The 25,069-nt window shown below is 35.0% G+C and overlaps 1 protein-coding gene across 8 annotated transcripts in view; it reads right to left on the bottom strand.

Annotated features, from left to right (window-relative positions):
- DACH1 (dachshund family transcription factor 1) overlaps positions 1 to 25,069 on the bottom strand; it is a 352,983-nt gene that overhangs the window by 116,381 nt on the left and 211,533 nt on the right. For 4 of the 8 annotated variants that reach the window (XM_085576681.1, XM_085576669.1, XM_031504835.3 and 1 more), the window contains exons 4-5: positions 1,503 to 1,655; positions 787 to 959 (exon numbers count right to left, since the gene is read on the bottom strand). In XM_085576681.1, the coding sequence (XP_085432807.1) occupies positions 787 to 959; positions 1,503 to 1,655 (326 nt within the window). The remainder of the gene's footprint in view (positions 1 to 786; positions 960 to 1,502; positions 1,656 to 25,069) is intronic. The other 4 variants (XM_021548063.4, XM_021548061.4, XM_021548062.3 and 1 more) reach the window with 1 other exon arrangement.

The raw sequence follows: 25,069 nt of genomic DNA, 5'->3' as shown, positions 1-25,069 counted from the left end.
TTTATTAGAACAAAAGGATAAGAGGCAAAATACAGATATCTGAATAAAGATCAAGTCATAGTTATCCAATGGTAACAGGGAAGTGTCTTTTAAAATGAAATGCTTTAAAATGAAAACAGATCACCTTCAGTAAAAGGAAGAAAAGACTCCATGCCTCTGGTAAATGCCTATATAAACATTAATTTAATTATATGCCACAAACAAAACCTAAAACAGGTAGACAAGTTAAGATATCTGATATTTTTGAGATATCCCCATAATACTGCAGCTATGGCCTGCAGATTACTGGGACTGTTCTATGCTACTTCATTTTAATTTGTTCTGGAATTTGGCAAATTTAGTTTCTGCATAGGTAAAGTATCAAACCTTTCAGCCTTCTTCAGATAGCTTAGAGCATTCAGCTCAAATGCTTAGATTTTAAAGTTGGAAGAACAATCCCTTCTAATTTAAGAGTAATTTTTTCCATTATATCTCAAGGAACATTAGATTACAGTCTATGAAATATGAGAAATCACAAAGCTGTGAATGAAAATGCTTCGAGTGTTGCTTTAATACTGATTGAGAGAGATTGAGGGAAACTGAGATGCTAACAGTGGCCACTGGTAGCCTGTTGTGCTCTCAGAGTCACCACACTTAGTTTTCTTGTATTTACTGACTCTATGACTTACCTAAGAACACTTGACACCTATAGAATACTCCTTTACAATATTTATGGTGGTTGGGAGCGGGCTATGATTTGGTGCCTTTTGGTTTGGGTGGGTTCAGTTTGGTCTGTTGTATAGTTACCTTAATAACAGATGTCTCCACTCGGGAGGGAGGGCTCTGCACTTGTGCTGCTGCTGCCATGTTGGCGATGGTGCTGAGGTGGTTCATCTGGCTCATTGCCATCGTGACGGAGGCTGGAGGTAGGCTCACGGGAATCAGCGGGTGGGGCATCATCATAAAAGGAAGTTCCAACCCTGTTGGGGGGAAAACAGAAAAATAGGTTTGTGCATCTTTTCTCAAGGGCTGTCTTCTTTTTCTCCTGATGGACAATACTCAAGTGACAGATGACAAGATGGATCACACTGCAGGAAAAAGCAGCTCTAAGCCAGTTCTCTTCTGGGAGATGCAGGGCTGAATCACTAGCAACCATGGAGGGTTTCTAGCCACAAGGAGAGGCTATTAGACCTCTTAGTTTGTTCATATCTGTGTAATGTATGATATCATTGCTAAGCCATGGCTATTTATTATAGTTTTTGGTATCTGCTGTAAGGCACCTTAGCAATGTGTCATTATGCCACTGATGCACAGATTCAAAGTTATTTTAAGTATCAATTTTATTGCATATGTATTTGTTCTTTACTGTCTCCACTTCCCCTGCTTAATATGCTAAAGGAAGTATTCCAGTATTCCGCACATCCTTGATTTTTTTCATTGCCTATTTATAGAAAGACAAAAAAAAAAAATAGACAGGAACTAGAAAACTGCTGATGTTAGTGCTTAAAGATGTCAACCCGTACCATTTGGCAGAAGGCGGTTCTGTTGAGGGTTGAGAGGATGGCTAACTGGAACATTATGCTGTCCAGGCAAGTTGGGGTGGTTAACAGAGGCCTGTGATCCTTGGGTGGGGGGAGACTGAAGTTTTTCTTTATCCCAAGAACCATCACTGCTGCCTGTGGGGAATGAATATATATTATTGGGATGAATGAGGACTCCAAATCTTCAATTCTGAATTTGGAAGCAAGGCCAGCATTCTAAATTTTTCTGCAAGTGGAAATTTATTTTTAATTTTATTTTTTAATATGCAGCCTGGGGGAAGGACTTTAGGGTTGGGGTTTTATTATCACCCTCTGAAAAAGGAATGTAAGAATAACTTTTTTAAAGTAAGAGGTAGCACAAACTTAAAGTATTAGAGTTGTGCTCATTCACATTAAGTTTGTATTTTGTGTATATTGTACATACACTTTTCTCATACTTAGAAAATAAAACTATATATGGCACTTTTTAATATGTGAGAGAATATTTTTGCCTGCAAAATGTCTAACAGAAAATATATCCTGTTATGCCAATTAAAATTTAAACTAAAGTTATATTGTGTCATGTATTTGCGAATAAATAAACATTCTTTGAAGTAATTAATAAATTAATTTATTGAGGGCAGCACTATGCCTGCATATATGCTTGCCTGACCATTGTATTCTGTATATTCAATTTTTATTTCATATTATTAATAAAAATGTGAGGAATTATGTTGATTCTTGCAGTCTTCTGGTAATGGAACAGACTAACAGCAAAGAAGAGTGGGGACAAACAAGTACTGCGATGAGAAATAATTCATTTCTTTGAGAAACACCCTTTTTCACTATTGCAGACTTCTTGATAAAAAATAACCATTGAGTTAAATAATATACAATTAAAGGACAATATGAGACACTCCGTATAAAGGACAATAATAATTAATATCTCATTATTAATTTGTATATTTATATGCAATGAAAAGTTTAAGATCTTCCAACCTGACAAACTGTATTATTCTCAGTGTGTACTTACATATAATGCTGAAATTGAGTGTATATATGTTTATGCATACACAGTAATCTATACACTCACTGAGTTTATTTACCATACACAATCAATAAACAATGTTTGAATATATTAATAAATATGGATATATACATGCATTCTCAGCAGTATTAATATACCCATCAGCAATATATGATTGCTTCCTTTTTCATGTAGAGCACAATTTCAACCTCCTGACTTTGAAAATGTCTACTATTTTCATAGAAGCGTGTCTTGATAGGGACTTCAGGATGATATAAGATGTGTTCAATCGATGCTCAGTTTCTATTTAGCATTATGGGTTATAGCAAAGTACATATTTCTGAATGTTTTTCTACATACATCCTACTCTTTAATGAACCACAGAGCCTGAAAAAGAACAGGAATTACACCATCTCCTTCTTATTTCAGTAGAAAGGGGATAAGCCTATTAGTCTTGACGTATTTTAACACTGTTTTCATTGGATGACAAAAGCATAGAAGTTGGTAGAATTCCAATTTAATTTCTCTAAATCTATTAAAAACCTGATTGTAAAAGCCATACAGCATAGTTTATAATGAAAAATACTCCACTACTGCCATGATTTTCTTTCCCTAGTTACTTCAAGAAGACAGTTAAGGCTCAATATAAATTCTAACTCATTAGCTCAATACTGTCTCAATCCCAGTGTAAATTGTTCAGAAGTAGGTAATGAAAATTCAGTCCAAAGTCTCCCGCAATCAAACAAAGCAATTTTATGAAACAATGAAAAGAATCAATTATATGAAATACTTTTATTATTTTACAAGAAATCTTCATAACCTTTATGCAGTGAACATACTTGAGATGGTAAATGCATGATTCAAATCTCATGACCTCTGACAAGTGAGCATGTTTCCTTGTATTTTGAGAACTAAGACACTCTCAAAAAGCTGTAACACACATTTAAATACATAGTCAAGCAGCAAAATCTTATCTGGAAAAATATTTTTTTCCTTTTAATTTCATATTCTCTAATTTTCTGCTTTTTACCACTGCGGTGTACGTATTTCACTCCCTAACATTCAAGCCTACCCCACCCTCCTGTTTTGCTTATCCCTTCTGAAGAGTTACAGTAATCCATTGCAGCACTCCAGTTGTGGAAGTCATCCCATCATGTCTTTGTGCTGGCAACTCTGCCACAGTTTTCCTGCTGCACAATGGCTTCCAGCTCTTCCTGTTTGGCGGCCATGCTGTGTTTCTCTAGATTCAGCAGGCCTATTGATCCCACCACGTTTCTCGGGGAGACAAGTAATTCCTACATGACTATTCTTAGGTACTTCTGCAATTTCTAACACATCAATAACCCACTTTGCAGTCTTTGCCACCACATGGCTCTCCATCCTCTACCTCCAGTGAGATGGCAGAGCAAAGGACCTTGCTAAAACATGTCCTTCAAACACTGCTGTGCCTCGTCCAGACATCTCTAATGAGCTTGATTTTATCCCTTTCCCCCTTTAAATCTAGGTTAAAGCTCTTTCAATGAGCCCTACTATCTCCTGTTTCCCCTTTGAGCCAGGTGTAGCATCTTTTATATATATGAAGAATACAAATGATTCATAAATATATATTAGTAGTTATATAAATATTTGTTAGCATTATAAGGAGGATGTTTGCATTTTATACAGCTGCTGAATTGCCAGTAATGAGATATTTTCCCTATTTTTATCAGTAAGATCTTTTACAGTGCAGTTAATTTCATGTTGCATGCTGATGTTCGATATGGAGATGGAGTCAATTCTTCTGTGACCCTTCCTAACCTGGTCACAGAATTTTGCAAGGTCAGTTATAGTTTGCCAATTATGGCTCTGCCTATGTGGCTCAGAAATTAGAGCTTTTCTAAATCAGTACTCTCTTCTGCCTCAGAATTACAGTGTGTGCTCTTTTAGTGCGATATTGAACCCAATAATAATTTTGGAAGAGAGAAGACAAGTTTCAGAAAGTCAAAGTATCAAGGCTAGTATTTAGTGACAGTGTATTTAATACTTGTATCTGGGATCATCTGTTAAGATATGCTTATATGGAAAATGATTTCTAGACAGAATCCAATCTGTAACATTAGAAACCACTTTCAAACTTCCGACTGTTGAGCTACTGAACATTTTAAGTGAACAGACACAGATACAAAAAGTCTTGGCCAATCATTTTGTTTTTCTTATGCTAGTTAAACAGAATACTTTTCATCTTAGAGGAAACAGTTATTTTCATTAATGTCAAAGCAAAACAAGTGTTACTCTTTAGACACTATTCACTGTCTCCACAACAAAGTGCAAGCTACCAGTTCTGTCACTTTTTACATTTGGTTTTGATTTAATGCATACAGTGGTTTCAAAATTTATTTAAAATCTGTTGCCTTCTTCCTCTTCACTTGTTGCCCTGCTGGAGTCTTATGTTTTTCCAGTTTCCATCAGTGGCTGTCAACTCTTTGTAATAGGATTAAAAGCTTGGACACCTGATATCCCTGGGTGCTGCAGTTCACCCTCATAAAAGCTGTTTGCTTTAAATTGAGAGAAAATCAGTTTTTAGTGGCATAATTAATTAAATTATGCAAAGTGTTCCAGATTCAGCATAACACTTTCTGAAGCAGCAATTGGAAGCTCTACATTGCATTCAAACAGCATTTCAATTGACGCTGTACTAGGCTGACCATAGAGTACCATTTTCAAGGCTTTCAAGCAAAAGGAATCCAATTTTGAAATGCAAATGCTTAATGTTGAGTGCTCAAACCCCATACATGTGTACTTGAATAGGCAATTTGGTAGCCAACTACATATTTCATATGTGATAGTGCTAATACAGGCACTCAAAAAATTGAAATGAAGTTCCAAATACAAGTACACATGCTTTTGTAAAAAACAAGCTCAGATGATCTCACATTTTCTCATAATGGACAGCTTGATGGAATGACAATACTTTTTCACAATTTAAAAAGCATAGTACAGAATCCATTGCTTTCCTCATCACCAATATTTCAGCATGTATTTTCCATAATGTGAGTTACCTTCTTCCATAATCAGCAGTTACACAACAAACCATTATTTGCACACTGAAGTGGGTCCGTAAAAGCCTGATGCCTGGATTATTTGTATTCATTAGTAGCACAATTAGGTAGCTAAGGATGGTAATAATAAATTGAAACAATTCTGGACTAGAAGGTAATGCAGCCAAGAAAGAGAAAATGAAGCAGAAAACTAGTGTACAATGTCAGCCTCGCAAACAAATGCTGATCTAAACATATCAGGTTTGTTTGTATAATCATTCCTCTTATTTGCAGACTCCTTTTCCTTTTTTCATTCTGACCCTATTAGGATTCAGTTTGCTTAAATTTCTGTTTCCACAGAGTGAGCTGAACCATTTAGTTCCTGTGACAGTCAACAGGGATCCAGACAAAAGGTTCTGGAGAGCTGTTGAGCTCACTCTGTGGGAGACAGGCCTATCTATGGTCAGCTGAATCTGCATCTGGTGCTTCCAAAGAATACAGTGACCCTTCTCCCAGACTCAGTTCAATGGCCTAAACACACATTTGAATCATGTCTTATAGGGTTGGTGAGCACCACACAGCACCTGCAGGAGACCCAAGGCTATCTGGAGGTGTAGATAAGGCAGTATACTCCAGGGTATCTAAGGTAGTAGCATATATCTATGCCTAGGCAACCAAGCCAAATGATTTTGATTATAGGTAGTTTTTAGAAATTGAAATTAGGCTATCTGCCAGGCCCTTGGGTCTTCCCCTTCCTTTCATGTGGAAAACTTGATATTTTATGGAATTACAGACAACAATTCAAGCATGTCTTTAGGCAAGTGAACCCCAGCACTGGCTCAGGAATAGTTTCAGGTACCATTATATACACAAGCAGTATCACATAGCAAAAACACAAAAGAGTCTGACTTTCCAACAATAACAACTAACAACTCAAACCAATTTTTTGTGTGTGTGTGTGTGTGCTACTGATCTCCTTTTAGTCTCATATTCTTTCTGTTATCTTCTGTGTTTGCTGAAACAATTTGTATCTCAGCAACAATTACCAAACAAAGCATCAGTATCAGCTGTGTTGGATCATTTTTCTGAAGTGGTCTTCATGATCTAAGCTATTTATGTCCACTGGAAAATATGCATAATCAGCATGCTAAAAATTGGTAATCTTAGCCTCCTGACAGTGAGGAAACCATTTCATAAACTGCCCAAATCAAATACTGCTGCTTTAGTCTTTGAATTGTTATAAATTTGTGGTTTGATTTCTATATAATTCAGTTTCCTAAATTCAGATGTACAATTTATCTTCAATATACGAGTGTTGTGAGACTGTATAAAGGACACATGTCTACAGATAAAGGCATTTTTATAAGGTGTCTATGTTACTGTTATATCATTAAAGGAAAGAAAACACTTTTGCCATTTTTAAACAGTATCTGTCTAATATTTTTGATACTTGGATTGCTACCTCATCTGAGACCACAAAGTGATTAGGGGAGAAAGTACTATGGCATGGAAAAATAAGTTTCCCAAGTCTTCTCTGTAACCCTTTGTATGTGGCTTTACATAAGGATTTTTCTTTTCTTTTTTACCCCCTCCATAAGTTTTGCACTTTTTTGGGGGTTTTTGGTTATGAAGTCTTGTTTATGCTCTTAAACAGGCCCTGAGTAATGTGGGTTCTCAATTGAAAGTGTTAGTTCTGCTATTATCATGACAGATTATATACATGTGCAGTAGCAAATTAAAGAAAAACACACACACACACACACACACACACACACACACACACACACAAAACCCCCCTATTCTCTGATAAACATTTTCCATATATAAAGGAGAAGCTAAAAGAACCTTTAGAATTATATACTGTTTATTCTTTCCTGACAAAAGTAGCAATCTGAAAAATAGTTTAAAACCTCGATCATGTAGACTGCTTCATTCACTGTTTTAATTTTATTGCATACTGGTTTTGTGGCAACAGCAAAGTAATTATAACTGCATTTTGCACCATAATCCAAATTTGTTCCCACTTTACTTTTCCCTTATTTATGTTCTGATAATAAAAATTGTAGTAGAAACTGTTAATTCCAGGAAATAAGAATGAATCCTAAATGCTGAATACCAGAGTATAGGTTTAATCATTAATCAGGAAATGCTGAATTTATATAAGTTAATAAGTGATTTTTTTTACAGTTACAATGAATCCCATAGAATATAGATATTTTATAATAATCCTTCATTATTTCACCAAAAAAGATTAACACAGGAAAAGCTTTTTAAAATTCAATTTAATGAATAATGAAACTGTCCAAGACAACTGAAAGCTCAGCAACTCAGTTACAGGCCGTGTGACATTTACCTAAAAATAGATATTCCATTTGTCTCCTTTTACTAATACCTAAGTTGTGCTAATTTCATAGATAAAATCCAGTTTATTTTTATGATTATATGTTCTTAAAAGATAACAATGAGATTTTAGATAAGCAAAAATACATTTGTGACATCATCAAAAAAGAAAAAATCAGATGTGTTGTATGAACTGTGTTCAAAAAATAAAAACTGGACCCCATTTTCATCTGGTTAAATATGTTAACTTCAGACCAGAAATCTGGAATTTAAATATTTTAAAATATAAAGACTAATGAACCGTCAGAAGTCAACCAAAAACCACCAAAAACTACATTTTCTTTCTTTCTCAACACAATAAACATCACAAAGTATTTTGCAAACATTTCAATTACAGTGGTACGTGCTTTTGTAAAAAAAATTCCCATTCAATAGATAATTAATACATTACTATATGTAATTATTGCATGCAATTGTGGATACTAATATTTTCTGTATGCTTAGGGAATAGGTAAGAGTGAATGTGCCTGACTGAGTAGTCTATAAGGACATGTTTAGAACATTTTCTGAAAAATATGGGTTTAGGTTTTTTTGTGTAAGATCCTGTTACTTCAGTTTATAAAGAAAGAAGTTATCCTCATTAGATTTGTTGCTCTGTATAATCAGTAAAACAGTATAATAGGCTTCTTTTTTAGTACAGTGGAAACTAAAACAGACAGGTTAGAAACTTGTCCAAGGTGAAAGACACAAGTTTGAGTTTCTGAGTGATTCATACCTATGAGTAAGTGACTAAGCTTTCCTGAAAATATGGATTTGGATGTGATTTCATGACTAATATCTACATTGGTCTGATACAGGCAATTCCTCAGATGGTGTGGACCCTGACTTTTGATCCTTATTACCTCTACTCTGAGTTTTACAGCCCCTAATTCTATACTAGCAGTGCACAGAACAAGAAATGTAAACCAAAGCAATATACCATGTATGTATTTAGTAACTTGTTGTCCCCCTTTTCTTTCTCAAAAAAAAAAAAAATTCTCAAGAAGTTTTTAAAAATAATAACCTAATTACTGCCCTTTAACTCAAGAAGAAAAGTTCTGCAGATTTTCAGACATCCAAGTATGGCTGACAGATCTGTATGACCTATAAACTAAAGAAAAACAAACACTACAATATCCTCAGTAAATAAACTGAAGTGCAAAAACTAATAGCATAGACAAAATGCAAAGTGAGAATGCTAAGTTTCCTAATGTCTTGTAGTAGATAGACATTATTGTTAGCTAGTTCAAACTTTGCCCCACGTGTTTCAACTGTGTTACAATATGAAAAGAGAAGCAAGATATATTGGGCTTGAATGCAAAAATTAAAATTGAAAGTGAAATTAAAAGTGAGAAGCACCAGAGATGAAAATGAAAAGTAGGGAGGTTGCCATATTACAGGGAATCAAGTTTATTGATGACTTTTTTAAAAAAATTGCTTAACTAAAGAGAAATATTTCGATTTCCAGCACAAATGCTGCACAAACTCGTAACAGTACATTGGCTCTAAAAGGTTGCGCACAGAATGCCTTCTTGATAATTTTTCAGATTTTTACTCATGGAATTTTTTAGTCATTTTCTTAGGAAGAAAGGCTAGGTTATCAAAAATCAGTCCTTATTAATCAACAGATTAATATACAGTCTTAAGCAAATTTGATCGCAAGGTCTCGTAGCAATTACATCCCTCTGCTCTCTGGGAAAACAAACGCAAGTTGGCTGCACGAAACCCCACCAGCTGCAGCAAGTCTCAGGCACTCTCCAGAGCACAGGGCTGTGCTTCCCATTCAGGGAAAAGGAGACTAATGTTTGCCCAGATACTGGCTTGATGAGCAGCACTGGGCTGGACACAGAGGTTTCCAAATAAATGCTGTGTCTCTTCCACACTAGAAAATTGCTGTGGAAAAGCCAGAAGGCTGCACAAGCTCTGAGGGTCATAGAGCCATTTCCCCCTCCTTTGGGAAGCAGGAGCTAACTCTAAGCTTTGTGAGGAATTGTCTTACTTTTGAGTTGCCTGCACAGCTTTGATTTAGCTCTCTCATGACCATTCTGGTAATAGTCCCTAATTTTTAGGTCTTATATATTCCTTATGCAAATTTGTAGCATGTAATAGGCCCAGGTCTCAAAGAAACCCAGTGATGATGATGATGATGATGATTATTATTATTATTATTATCATCATCATCATTAAAAAATACCTTTTTCTAACTTTTAGGTGCACAACTTCACTACTTCAATGCTATTTGAATACACATGTATGTATCTGTGTGCACATCTCTACCTTTACGTCACACACACGTGCAAACAAAATGTGTAAATACATAAATAGTACAACAAATTGTGAATTAGAGCTTTATTAAAAATATCTTCTTTTCACATGCCTGGATTTGTAAATGAAGCATATTCTCCCACCAGCTCAAAATCTAGTACATTCAGGCTAGCAAACAAAATCATAATGTGCTTCCTTCAATCAAGAATAAGTCATAGTTATCTTGCGTTCAGTGTGGAGTGAGAATCATTTTTACATCTCAGCTGTTATTCAGCACTTCATTATGCTGCAGTAACTGTGTTGTACACTTAAGCCTTTAGTTTTTTTCTGTAGGTCCAGGTTCCAAGAGAGATGACCGTACAATTTAGTTACTTAAAGGAGGAAGTCCTACCTAAGAGTTTATGGATCCTAAGTCTTGTTTCAGGACTGCTGAAACTGCTTCTGCACTTGATTTATTGTTTTCTCAGGATGACAATGAAAAAGTTACAAGTATGACTAGTAATAACAGTAGCAGTAATAATATGTGACAGAGCAGGTGGACACTCCTGGCCCCAAAAGGCTTATAGTGTGAAAATATAGAAAGAAACAATTACATATACACAGACAACAGGCTACAAGGAATTTCCCTCAGCAAGAAAGATATACATATAATTGAATATTTGTTTTAATTGTGTCCCACAATTGGTTTTGTTTATGCAAAAAGCATAATTTTCTCTGTGAGATTTAGTCTACCACCATTCTTTACTTATGTACTGATATCCTACTCAGAACTGCTGCTGGTTTTTCTGACTGAAGCCTTACAAAAATGATCAAAGGTAAAATCTACACACAAAGGTAGCTAAAAGTATGTAATTGGATTAAGAGGGTAGGAATGTGAAAGTGATACATTTTAAACAGCAAATTTCTCAAATATTTCCTTGGATTGTGACTGGGGGGGAGGAAGGTGTGACTACTTTCTAATTAATTTTGATACCTTTTTAAAATTAAAAGAAACCACTATCTTAAAGTTATTTAACACAAGATATTTATTTACTTAAAAGATCACTGTTACCTATTAACCATCTCTAGTGGCAAAAATTTTCACCTACTGTAGAAGAGACAAAAGCATCACACCAGTGTTTGACAAAAACGTCTATTGTCATTAAATGATAGTATGTTATTCAATATTGGCTTTACAGTTGCGTCTTTTTTTTTGTTTTTTTTCTGTAATAGTTCTAGGACAAGGAAGTTCACCTAAGCTATTATACCAAGATTTAATACTCTGAACTTTACCAAGACCCCAGTGAATCTTATTCATTGTAGTCATTCCTGTATCTCATATCAAGCTGATTTCTGAAGAATGCAAACATCTTTTAAGTGTACTTTAAACAAAATCTTTAACTGTGTCTTAGACAAAATTCTTAGCAAGGTATTTACATCCAGATCTCATTTAGTAAAAATCAGAATGTTGCACTATTTCAATGGTCAGAAAAAGACACAAACACACATCTTACTATTCTTCCTAGCTCCATCAGTCTTTATTCGTGATCAATAATTCATCTGATCAGAGATCAGGGGAGTTACATAACAGGAGAGACAACAGGTAGACAAAATGCACTTTTTTCTTCACCCTGCCTTGTCTCAATTAGTGACAATGTTCTCCAGGTCAGAACTGTGGGTACAGTTTTGAGAAAGACGATATTTGTTCCCAAGTCCCATGCTATCTGAAGAACTTTTGACTTGTGTATATCTGATGGCTATTATCTAATAACAAGGTGGGCTAGATGGGCCTTCTCAGCAACCTGTGTTCAGTCCTCTGCGCACCCAATAGATAAAGATGTTTGTGTGTGTTAAGTCTCTCCAACTTAAGCCCTACAAACACGATGATACATTAGCAATTCACATGGATTAGCTCAGTAGAGAATGAAAGAATCATTATTTGGATTGGAAGGAACCATAAAGATCATGTAGTTCCACCCCTTTGCCATGCTTGAGGGGGTTGTATTAGCTATTTGTAGGTTATCACTCATCCTAGGTTTCCCAAAACAAATACACCTCAGCTGGAGATCAGGATTCCACTATGGTGGCCAAGAACCTGAAAGTTGCTTGAAATTTTTCCACAACTGGATCTAGCAATGTGTTTTATGCGGCTTAATTAAAACAAAGACACAAAACCAAAAAAACAAGCATGTTAATTTTGGATTAAAAACTATTTAGGCTTAGACCTTGAACTAAAATATTGGACAAGGGCCTAAAGTTTTTCAGATGCTTCAGGAAAAATTATGCAAACTTCTTTTTTCAAATTCCAAGAAGCTTTTTATTCTGAATTAAGATTTTTGTTTCTTTAAAATGAAAGTGAACATTTTTTCAAAAGTCTTTATTTTTCCAGATTTTCCAGTCAATATAGATCTCCAACAAAAATAAAAAGCTACATTTCTCATTTTTAAATCAAGACATGAATGCACAGACAAATTGCTAACAGGTAATAATTATGCCAGAAATCAAATCCTACAATTCAAATTTGGCCTAGAGGCCATAAGAAGTTAGAGCTGTGTTCCTAGAAATGGAATTACAAGTAGAAACGCCTGACACTTGGCATGCACATTTGGCATGCAGCTTATGCACCCCACAAGATATAGAATACATAATTCCACAATTATATTCTAAAACAGGAAAACATCTATACATAATTTTAAAATATATTTCCCTTTAAAAGATTAAGACTGAAATCCTGTTTCCATTTAAGTCGGTGAGATTTGATGGCGAGCGCTGCTCTGGCCACAGCTCTTGATAAAGGCCAAAATTTCATTCTGGCTGCTTTGATGTACCAATCTGAGCACAGCTGAGTGCAAAGACACGAGTCCTAATTCAAAGCAATGCCTAGGCATATTAGCTCAAAGTATGTACAAATGCTAAAAACTGGCTACAAAGTTGATGATTATCTGGTGGTTAATCTTTCAAGGGATAAAATGTGTTACTTAAATATGAGATATATGATAAGTAAATATTTTTCCTGTGAAGCAATTCACTGAAAAAGAAAATTTTAATATCGAGACTACCCTTAGTTTCCACAGGGATTTCTGCACAGTCCTCAGGATTGACACTGTGTTAAAGTATTAGTACAATTTTTCAAGCAGATTAGTCTGAACACAATGCTTTGAAAAATTTAAAAAAGAGAACAGATAGCAAATGTCACTTCTTTAGTAGCTACAAAATGCAAACTCCAAGTGTTTTAACCTAATGAATAAATGAGTTTGTCCTTTATGTATAAAATATAGTTTGTGTTTGTTGCACAAGTTTTTTAATAATAGATGAATTTAGGTTTGCTTCAACATATTCAATACAGTGTGATTAATTTGGTTTTTCAAAAATGCAAACTAGACATTACTATATTACTCTACAAAATGCACAGCTTGCAACATTATTGTCTCTGTGGGATCTTAAATTGAATTGTAAAATGTGTCTTATTTCCAGTTTGATTTATGTAAGAAATTTCAGTGGATAATGCCCTTTTTGAAGTTTCAGTGCTTTCTCCAAAGAAAAAATACATAACTAAAAATCATGACATAGCTTATTATAAATCACAGCAAAGTCTTATCCTTACTTAATGTTTCACTTAAAAATCATATACTGATGCTACATATTAGATTCAATTCAGTGAATTAACTTTTTTTTGAAGCCTCGTATTATGACAGATTATATAACGCATTTTTGACATGTTCTGTGATTTTATTGCGATATTCTAAGTAATTACCAAATCTCTTTTTCTCTAAAAAAGCTTTCCTGTGCCCTGAGAATTAATCTATGATACCATTTAACTTGGCTTTTTGAAGTAAATATCACTAGATAAAAAGCCAGCTGGTTCTGAATAATGGGATACTTGAATGAATGTATTAGTGTTTGAAAATGAGAGTACAAATCTTTTAAAAAGATTAATTTCCATAAGAAAGATAGCTCACAGATCTACAAAAGAATAAATTCAAAACATAATAAACTGGCAGAAAGAGAGGTAGATTAAAGTAAAGGCAGCAGCACCTTGTTATTGCAGCTGTTGTATAGCAGTGAGTCTGTATCAATTACAACATTTGGTAAGCATGGGCAGCCTCTTCAAAGGCTTCAGTATAAAGCTTGAACCCGGAATACACAGTACACCCTATGTAATAACTTGAATGATTAATTTTTTTCTTAAGAGGACATAACTTTTGTTCCTAACAATTGAGTCTCTGGGAGTGTTACAAAGACGCTTCTGACTTTAATAGGAATAGCTAACATCAGTTTTGTTTTTTTATTAAAGATTTGGATATGAATTTATCTTTATCATGGAAAGAGCTTGGCTTTATCACCATACACAAATGCTGACATCAGCATGTAAGCTGACTTTTGTTGTCCTATGGACTTTATTTTCAATATCCTGTTTCAAAATATGTTTCCTTGAATGGGTCTAGGATTCTGTGCACACAATTGCTTTGGCTAAATATTAATGAAACAAAGTTTGCTGATGCCACTAAATACTGCAGGTTTCCATAAACAAATGCTGAGCCTCAAAGAATTAAATCATAGTGGGACAAACTTTGAAGCACATGGGGGGCATTTGTTTTTTGATGATGGGATTAATCTAGTTTCCGTCAGACCCCCAACAAGTTTTTCACTGGCATGGTGGACGCCAGTGTGCTCTTAGTAACCTATTCTGGGTAATCTAGGGATTTGGTCCAGAAACAGTTCCTCAAATGATGCTATAAAGCACTGTATTAGTGAAGTGCAGGGAACTACATCTGCCAAATCCAAAGAACAAACAGCAAGGCTTTCTTCTATGGTAACAGACATCAAGTGCTGAAAATGCTAGTGCCAATATCATTTAGGCAACAGGAGTTAAATGTTACAAAATAACGTTCTTTTCTTGAGAAACTGCTGGAGAGCAGGTTTCCCAAACCTGCGGGTCTGGGCCACACCAGTGCAGCTGCAGGACAGTAGCATGTTTCTAAGCAAGTCCAATAGGCATTTGAAATACAACTGCAGAAATTCCTATATTAGTCAGACATAGATGGATTTTCAAGTGATCAGAACAAGGTATTTTAGGGTCATCTTAATGACAAAATTTAATTCCTTCCTTCAAAGCTTAGAAGTATTAAAACTAAAAGGAAATATTTGAATATTGAAAGATATTTCTATTTTTATCCTGACTTGTTCTCTGTGGAAGCTGAATTGTTGTTGCTGTTGAAACCTAGAACAATGAATAATAGCTTGAGGACAGACTCTCAGATATTTTTGTTACAAATTTTAGATTAAAATTTTACAAAATTATAACAGTGATTCCTGACGCCACAGTCTATACCTAAACTGTACTATGTACAAAAACTTGCATAATCCTTACATACACGTTTATAATGTATATATTCCATATATACACATATATACAAAAGACAAATGTCAACATACTTTTTAAATGCATCTTAACAGAAAAGTTACAAGGAGCTATGCCACAATTTAAATTACATTTGTGACATAAAAGTTTCAAAAATACTCAGAACTGGACCGAAATACCTAATCTTGAACTTCCATTTTCCTCTGGTATTTTTTAAGTTCAATTCAGTATATTTTCGTTTATATCTTGTCTGATATGTTTATCAATTTATTAGATATAAAATATACATTTTTATCTATGTGTATGCATTCTACATAAAACATTTCTAATTTCAATGCTTTCAAATTACCATATTTCAAAATTTCTTCTTCATTCCATATTTTTTAATTTTCCCATATCACTAAGAAGTGAAATGGAAGCAGATTCTGAAATGGTGACATTTCACAAGGTATGACTGCAATCAGACACTGATGCAAACTACAAATGACCCACTCATATGAATACTATTCAAACAATAATGGTAGCAAAATGGGAGTGAAAGAAGAAGTTTGGAATAAGGTCAGATGACCAAAGGTAATAATTAGTTAACAATTAGAGTTAATAGTTAGTCCCTGACAGCTGAGCCCAAGCAAGTGGCCAGGTTTTATAACAGAACCTGTTACCCTAAACTTCAGCTATGCCAAGAGCACTGCATGGTCAGCAGAGCCCCACAAGGAACAAATTATGAAGCCATGATGACTCACAGATTTTCTTTCAGATGCTCATCCCTCTTGTCAGTGATCATTAGAGAAATATTCTACTGAATATGCAAACACACAGGACACTTGTGTGCACTATAAATGTCAACCATAGCATGCTTTCTGAACTATACAGTTACATTGCAGGGCACAGAAATGCCTGCTGCCCTGCCACAGAATGGCAGACTTCAGTGAAAGAAGAACCAAGTCAAAAGACTAGAATTAGATCTGTGCAGCAGCTGCAATGACTCATCTCAAAGATAATACTTTCCTCCATTATTTTAATTTGCTAAGTCAAATAAACAGCCAGACTCCCTTGTACACTTTCAGAACACTGCAGACCTCCACACAGGAATGAGCTTTTAGTGATTAAGAATAATTTGAACTGAGTAAATGAAAGTAAAAATAAATCAGGAAAGTATTTCAAGATTAAGGCAAATGTCTGTGGCAATACTGAAAGGACTTTAAACATTACATATAATTCATTTCAGAATTCAGTGACATTTACTAGTCTTTGTTAAAACTGGCTGCAAAATGTTTACAGCAATTTTCTGAAAGCAACTCCAGATTCTTTTTTAATCATACTACTTTAGGAAAGCTGCTTTTAGTTAAAATACAAAAATCGTAGTTACAAGGTTTCTGCAAACATAACTGCCATTCCATTAAGGAAATGGCACAGCAAACAGTAAATAGTGGCCCCAAGGGAAATGTAAGTATTGATTTTATTACTATGTTGTTTGGGTTGTATTTGCAATTGTCAACTCTAATTTTAGGCTATGCATTAAGTATCCTCATAATAGCTTAAGGAAAAGAGCAAATATTAATTAGAACATATTGATAATGTTTTTATAAGTCTTAGATTTAGTGCTTACCAAGCATACGTTTTGAAAACATACAAACCTACTTCTTGCTTGTAAATGTAGCTAATAAATGAACAGGCAGAAACTATAATTACATGGATTATATGATACTTTTTTTGCATCGAGGCATCTTCTAGATGCAATTACTTTAAAATTAAATTGAAGTGCAAAGACATTTCTTATTGCACATGGCTATGCTATGGCAGATAAGATTGAAGGCACTGATAAAACACAAAATTATAAATACAGAGATTGATTATGACTTTCATTCCTGCAACTGTTTTTTGATAGTCAGATTCCTATTCACAATTTAGTCTCCAAGCACAGATGACTGCTACACACAGAAACTGCAGAATGGGTTATATGTGCAGATACTACAAAAGGTAATTCATGTCCTTTTTTACATAGCCTTAATTAATTTAAAACAGTACTTACATAAAACCAAACTTATTATACATTATCATTTGTTCCTGATAATATCCATATGCCCTTAACTTGCAGAAGACACATGACTCACTTTGGTATTATACTACAAAAAGAAAGTAGCAGACAGATTAAAGTATCAGAAAATAAAGATTTAAAGTTGCTTCTTCAAAGTTGCACAATCTTCCTATATGAAATGACATATGGTAAGTATGTGGTGATGGCAATTTCAAACAATGCAAGACTGATTGGACAATTCACAGGAAAAGGATTTCCTACCCATGTGCACTTTGCATTTGAGTTTACAGTGTGACTTGCACAAAAGGTACATTACAAGTGCCAGCTGACGTAGCTGACACTTCAGAAAAATTAGTTCCTCATAAATTTCTGCATTTATGAATAAGATGTGTTTAATATCGAAATATGTTTAGATTTGTTAATGTGCTTAATATCTAAAGGTAGCTAAACCCAACTGTTTGTGCCACATACAATGTTGTCAACTCTTGCAATTGTATAATCAATCCTGATATCTTTCATACTTCTTAAAAATCTCTGCTACAAATACATGATGATTTTAGTCTCTCCGTTTAGATTACAGAAAAAATTCTTTTTTTTTGCAGGAGTCTGATGCAATATCCCAAACTAGGTGGATGTCCCTGTGACTGGGTGAGCATTACCATGTGAGAGACATCTCCCCAGGCATGACCACACTTCCAGCTTTGCCAGGGAACTCAGGCTTTTGGGTTGCAGCTGGACATTTACCCTGGGTTTATCTAACATTGTTATGAAGCTTTGTTCTAAATCTTAACAAAGCAGATTACAAGCACATCAGTGTGAAAATATTATTTTTCAGGCAAATGGCTTGCAACAGTTCTCCAGCTGTCCTAGAATCTATACATACTATACAAACATGTAACTGTGTTTGAGGGTGTTGACAGGTTTCTGTTACTCTCTTGACAGAGAAAATAAAGACCTTACTGAATTTTTTCCTGCCCTTACCCACACCACCTGTGTGGAGCATGCATAGGGACATATTTGCTTCATGGGTTGCAGAAAGGGCATATCTTTGAGGCTCACTGTGCTCTTCTGTCATACCCAGAAAAAGCCAAGCTCACAAGGTACCACTACCACCACTCTGTTCTCCACCAAAGCAGAGACTCTTGTAGAGCTGGTCTGGGAGCTGGACAAGGAAAGGCTTTCCATATGTATCCTCTGCAGATTATACAACTTAATAGCCTCTGCAGAAGCCTGAAGGTGAATAAGCTGGGGTATGTTATTTTTGGCATGTACCAATGCATGCAGATGTATAAAAGTTCAAGGACCACATTTGTTATGCGAGTATTTATACTTTCTTTCCTCCCAGGGGACACCAAGATCTCAGTCTATTAAAGTCTAAATAACACTTAGATGGAGAATGCAGAGTGGATTGTTCATGGTCACCTGATAAAAGTAAACTTCCTTATTCATACCAGTTATTAAAATCTGTGGCTACTGATTTTATGTTATTTCATGTTACTGTTATGTATATTATACAGATGTATCTTTGCTACCGAATATTTAAAGTAGACATAAAAATACACAAATGAAAAAAATAAACCTAAATTAAAGGGTTTATTTAATAAGTTATATATTTTCTGCCATGGTAGAGAAGGGCTTCAGCAATGTAAGTGCAAAATGTCTGTAAGAAAAATGAAATGGGAACTTCTAACTGTGTAAATTGGACTGCAATGCTGCTTAAGCTATTTTTTACAGTGGATTTTATATTTCAAGCAAATGCAATGCTCTTAATACAATGATTTCTCAATGCACATATAATAATCAATACCCACAGTGCCAGGTCAGGCACTGGAATATGGCTAAAATTGTTTATCTCAATATTATTTCAATAATGTCTTTCAAAATAAAATGCTTCTGTAAATGATGACCTTATACCATTATTTGAAATTCTTATTAAAGAAATCTTGTTTCTGTTATTATTGTCTAACAAGACCACAATGTTGCATCATTTAACAGGCCTGAGAAGGCAGGCAACAGAAAAAAACATCCCTTTGAGTACAAACCTTTTTGTGTATTAAGCAAGCAAACTCATGTAACTTCATGTTTAGCAACAATAACTGTATGCTGTTCCTTAAAGAAAAATTCACTGTGCCTCTTTCAATCATGCCAGATGTTATTACCAGTATTCTTGTTAAAAAATTGAATTACAGGAGAGCCTGTAATTTTCTTATGTCAGAATATGTATATATATATATAAGAAGAGAGGTAAGCAAATATCAGTGTTATTTGAACCAAGGGGAAAAGAAAAGAAATAAATAAACCAGCATTTTATTTTACTGAAGTAGCATTAACAAAGTCACTGACAATTTTAAACAGGGTTTATTTTTACATACTCAGAAATAAAAGTGATTACTCTCAGAGAAATCTCTGTTGTGGTGATGAAGAGTGCATTGTCCCTAAGAGCTTCAAATCTTCCCCCACACACCCTGACAAAAGTTCTGGGGTGATCTGCTGCTCAGAGACACATTCTACCTCTGCTAATACAACTTTCTGCCAGTACAAGGTAGCGTTGATGAAACTGCTAGTTTTCTCCCAGGGAGGCTGGGTTATATTCCTGGAAGCAGCTGAAATTAGAGGGAAAATTCTTCATTTTAGTGAGGAGTTTAAAGCATTCCAAAACACACACCACTCAACTCACAGGAATTTGGAATGTGTTGCGTAAATAGCTCTAGCTGGTGACATTTTCTATGGCTAAACAAGCTGCTCAGAAAAATGGTTTGTGCTGAGTCTTAGAATTACTAGTAAATCAAACAACATCAGAAGTTCACTATTTGATTTACACAAGGTCAAACAAGGAAGTTGAAAAATAATACTCCCACTTTTATTTCAGCTTTTGAACTAATTACCCTGAATGTATTTGAAAATGTAGAAATCAGAAAGGTTTGATACACAAACCTTCTGAAAAAACTCGGAGTTTCTCTTCCGTGAACCAGTTTCTCATACCACAGATGGTAGCCCAGGAGGGGAAATGAGTTCTGCAGACTCACCACCCACCGGTAGGGGAAAGGAGGGAGCAGACTGAGGCTAGTTTTGACCCTACCCCCCAGAATACCAAACAGAATTGCTTCAAGTCACAATTTCCTTCTTATGCTGCTCCCAGGGCAGCATGCAATTATGTACCGCAACTGGCTTAGGGCAGGCTGGGTCCACAATTAGTCCCTTGACCTTGCTGAGACTAACAGTATGAGTAAGGTGAGCATGACATATCTCTCCCTCAAAATTCTCAATTATTTTATGCAACTAATGTAACAGTAATTTCCCTGCATCTTAAAGAAATTGCTCGCTATCATAAAGAGAGCCTTGCCTATAAACTCAACTAAAAGGTCAAAATGATAGTTTTAATTCAAAGTTTCCATAGCTTTCTCAATAAAATGAGTATGAATATAGATTGTCACTTTATTTCTACTTTCCATTAAAAAGCATAGGATTTTCTTCTACTTTCTGTAATAGGTTTATTAGTTATAGCTCTATTACAACAATACTCAAGGAAGTTCCATTCATATCATAGACAATTATCTGTGATAAAACTCATGGCAGAAACTGTAGATGGAATAAATGCTGACATGGGTACATTAATGCACATGCCACTCACATTGTGTCAGGTACAGCTACCCCTTAGGTTTGAAGATACAAATGCTCCTTTCAGCACTTTGGCGTATCTCAAGTAATTAGAAGCCATCTGCTGAAATCTTCTACATTCAATCTCAAACAGCCATCTTGAAATAGTTTGGGCTTTATGTCATGCTGGAGGGCATACCTTTCCCTCCCTCCATGCTCAGGCTGAAAGAGGCCTCAGACAGTGAGTAAGAATGAGATCATGCAGAGGAAAAAAAACTGCCAGGAGTCTGACCTAGGCTGTCCAATTAATTGTCAGCGAGTTAAAACAATGCAAACTCATTAAACAAACAAATACATATCCAAACTTCTAAATTAAAGATGAAATATGGGTCAGTTTGGGACCCAATCATTAATTAAATAATCCATAATAGCCAATTAAAATAGAATATCAGGAAGAGCTGAGGCAGGGAGAGATGGCTTAGTTAACCACAGAGCGAGCAGAATGTGTTTCTTCTCATCTAGTAGCCAAAATGCAATATACATCTATGGCATGCAAGTAATGGGCACAGAAGCTGGTATCCATGGTTGCAGAGGAACACTTTTCAGGGCAACATTAAAATACCACAGCAAACAAAAATCCATGAAAAGTCACTATTTTTGTCTTCCAGTCTTGAGTGGGGTTGCAACCTTTCTGTAACACCTGCCTTACATACACAGTAGAAAAAAAAAATATTACTCCTTACATCTAAAAGATCACTTAATGAGACAGGCATAAAGAATAAGACATGCCACAGTATACACTTTGAATGATTACTGAGTTCTAAACCCATCATGAACATGTGATCACAGCTCAGCAGTATTTGCTGCAAGATGTATACAGTACGATACAGTGAGGGAGTTACCATGGAATAGCAGCATACAATAAATAATAAATGGAGAAAATACCCAATCATAAAGTTTAAGAACATTTCTGAGTGCACAATATTAATGGAGATCAAAAAGGCAACTAACCCACGTATAATACATGAGTAATGAGAAGTAACCTCCAGAACTTCCATGTAAATCAGTTAGTTATATAGCACACTGGGTCAAGGTTTAGTGAAGCAACTTCTCAAAACCATAAAAATCACATATTGGAACAGCTGACTCTATGGCATGTATGATGAGAAGATAGTTTTTAGTAATCCTGAGTAATTAAAGGTGTTGCTTTGTCCCGTGACAATAGGTGGATTATCAAGAGCACTCAGAGCACTATAATTTAGACAGCTCTCACAAGACAGGTTTCATAGTGTGGCCCTAAAAAAGCAGGTTATAAAGTCCCTGAATCTACTTCATTTCAAAGGGCAAAGTTAGTCCTGAAAGTCTCATTAAGTCTATATCCCTTTCCACATCATCTCTCCTATGCTGAGGACAACACTGAAAAGCAGAGTCAAAGCACAGCTATGCTTTAGAACCTTATCTCCCACACAGCTTCAATTAAGAATGTAAGCATGTATCCTGGCAAATATCAACAACCAGGTTATTTAACATAATCAAAAAGGAAAATATTCAAGACTATGCCAGCTATTTTTTAGTTAAAATAAAGCAAATTTATCAGTTAGGGAATATGAAAGAGTACAATACAGCACAAATGCTCTTTCAGAACTCCACATCAAAATTCTGTATATAGTTTTGAGGATGTATTGCTCAGAAATATATAATATTATAAAAAATTTGGGAGATTTTGCAAATGGCTATTGCCTGAAATTAACTTTTTACAAGAGAGTTTATGATTGTCAAGAACTCTACCAAGTTTTCAAAATTTAACACAGTTATCTAAACATCCTTAGTCTATGCAGCTTTACACTAATATCCTTGAGTATAAATCCCGCAAGTACATTAATCTTCACCTGTTCAGCACAAATTCTTTAGCTACACACCCTACAACAAATGAACTTAGAACCCTACAACAAGTGCACTTTTCCTTATTCAAATCACTGCAGTCATACACGAATAACGCTCATGGAATAATTATTTTTGGCTGACGAACCAGCAAAACTCACCTATCTATTAATCAATTAGTATGTCAGACTGAAGCTGTATTGCAATACTATTTTGTAAAGCCAATAATATATCTATATTTCCTTGACAGAACAATTAATCACATGTTAAAGGTGGTTCCTGCACATAGGGCAAGTTTCTGCTTCTGACCACAGAAGCATCCAGTTGAGCACTGGCTGAATCTCTTCCAACTCATTCCATCTCTACATGGGAAGGGATCTCACCCTACATGCTTACATAAATAGCTTTTCCCCATTAATAAAGGCCTAGAAGAATAATTTAGAAAGTGAGAAATCTAAAGACACTCAGAGGGTGAACAGAGAAGCCAGAGGTGTTAAACCTTTTCCATAACCTCCCTTATGCACCATAGCCAGCAACAGGAGCTGCTGAGCTGAAGCTTACCAGCTGCAGAATACTAAAAGCCAGGAACCTCAGGAGACATCACTTCAAAAGGCAAACAGGGACCATTGCTAGGCAGTATTATTCAAAGACCCGGAAAAAAAGCACAAACAAACTCAGTGCCTCTAGAACTTGGTCAGTAGCTGCAACCACAAAAAAGGAAAAGCTACACATCTACTAAAATTGCCTCAACTACAAAGTTCTGTAATTAAAAGTAAAATCAAATAGAGAAATGAGGAGCAGATGTTGGTTTTATTTCTGTATGTTGACTTTATTAAGGAAACATTTCCCCATTCCCCTCCCCCAAGACATCCTTTTCTTTCATTTATGTGCTATGATTCCTATTATTTTCTTTTCCCACTAAACAACTGTAACCTTCGTCAGTACAATGAAGCCATTTATGTCTAAATTCTTGCTGCTCTTGGGATTTTGCTTTATGTGTTTTGTAATTGTTGTAGTTGATTTATAACTTTTATGTCTCTGATGTAAAATGGAAGTAGAATACAATCTTTTTTACTCTACTCTGATTAACACCTGTAAGAACACAAGAGATATACAAAAATAATCTTTTTTTTATAAAAGAACTCCTTCTCTAATTACTTTGTTTTAGAAAGCTACTGAAGACCTCCCATGATAGGAATTTATCCAGCACCCAGTTGGTGTTTTATTGTCTCTTGAACAAAATGATTTATTGTTTGTAGTCTGAAAGCAAAAAAGGAGGAAAATTACATTTTCTTGTACCAGTAGCCTTATTACTTGTTCTATACTATTCTTTGAAGATTACAATAACCAATATTATAATGGTACCAGAAATAGTTAACTCTAACAAAGCTGCTTACACAAAAGCAGTGACAACTGAGATCACTGTACCTCATGATGATTTAACTTTAGATGTTAGATCTTGTGTTTCTTACCTCAGCATGACCAGCTATAACATTCAAATTTCAATTTATCTCCTACCCTAGAGTCTGAACATAACTGATTTTTTTTTAATTATTTTTTAAGGTTTCAAATTAAGAAAGTTTAATTAAGTAGGAACAGGGAAAAATATAAGAAAGATTGTCAAGAAGAGGAAGCCAGAAATCCTTTATGTGAGTCTAAACTATGAATAGCAAACTAATTTTAAGATTATTTATTTTCTGTATCAATAAGAACTGAATGTGGTTTTAAACACACTGATTAAAAAGTCTAAGTTCTTACTGCTTATGGAAGAAAAGTTGTAAATGGGCAAAAGAGACTTGCACCAAGCTGTATACCTGAACCCAAATGTACAAGATGTATATATATGAACATACAAAGCAGATGAAAAGTTGGAAATTAAAAATCCCTTTGGCAGGAAATAGGTCATTATAAGAGTGATGGTGTTGTGAGTGCAGGAAGTTGTTTATCTTCCAAACTTCCAACTACAGCTCTTTACCCATATTTTTCATCAATTCCATGGAATTTGGATTCAGTATTAGCAGAACA

The sequence above is a fragment of the Lonchura striata genome, chromosome 1 (genome assembly GCF_050655825.1).
Source record: "Lonchura striata isolate lonStrDom1 chromosome 1, ASM5065582v1, whole genome shotgun sequence".
Taxonomy (NCBI): Eukaryota; Metazoa; Chordata; class Aves; order Passeriformes; family Estrildidae; genus Lonchura; species Lonchura striata.
Note: the sequence above shows the minus strand (reverse complement) of the source record. Positions and strands in the feature narration are given on the sequence as shown.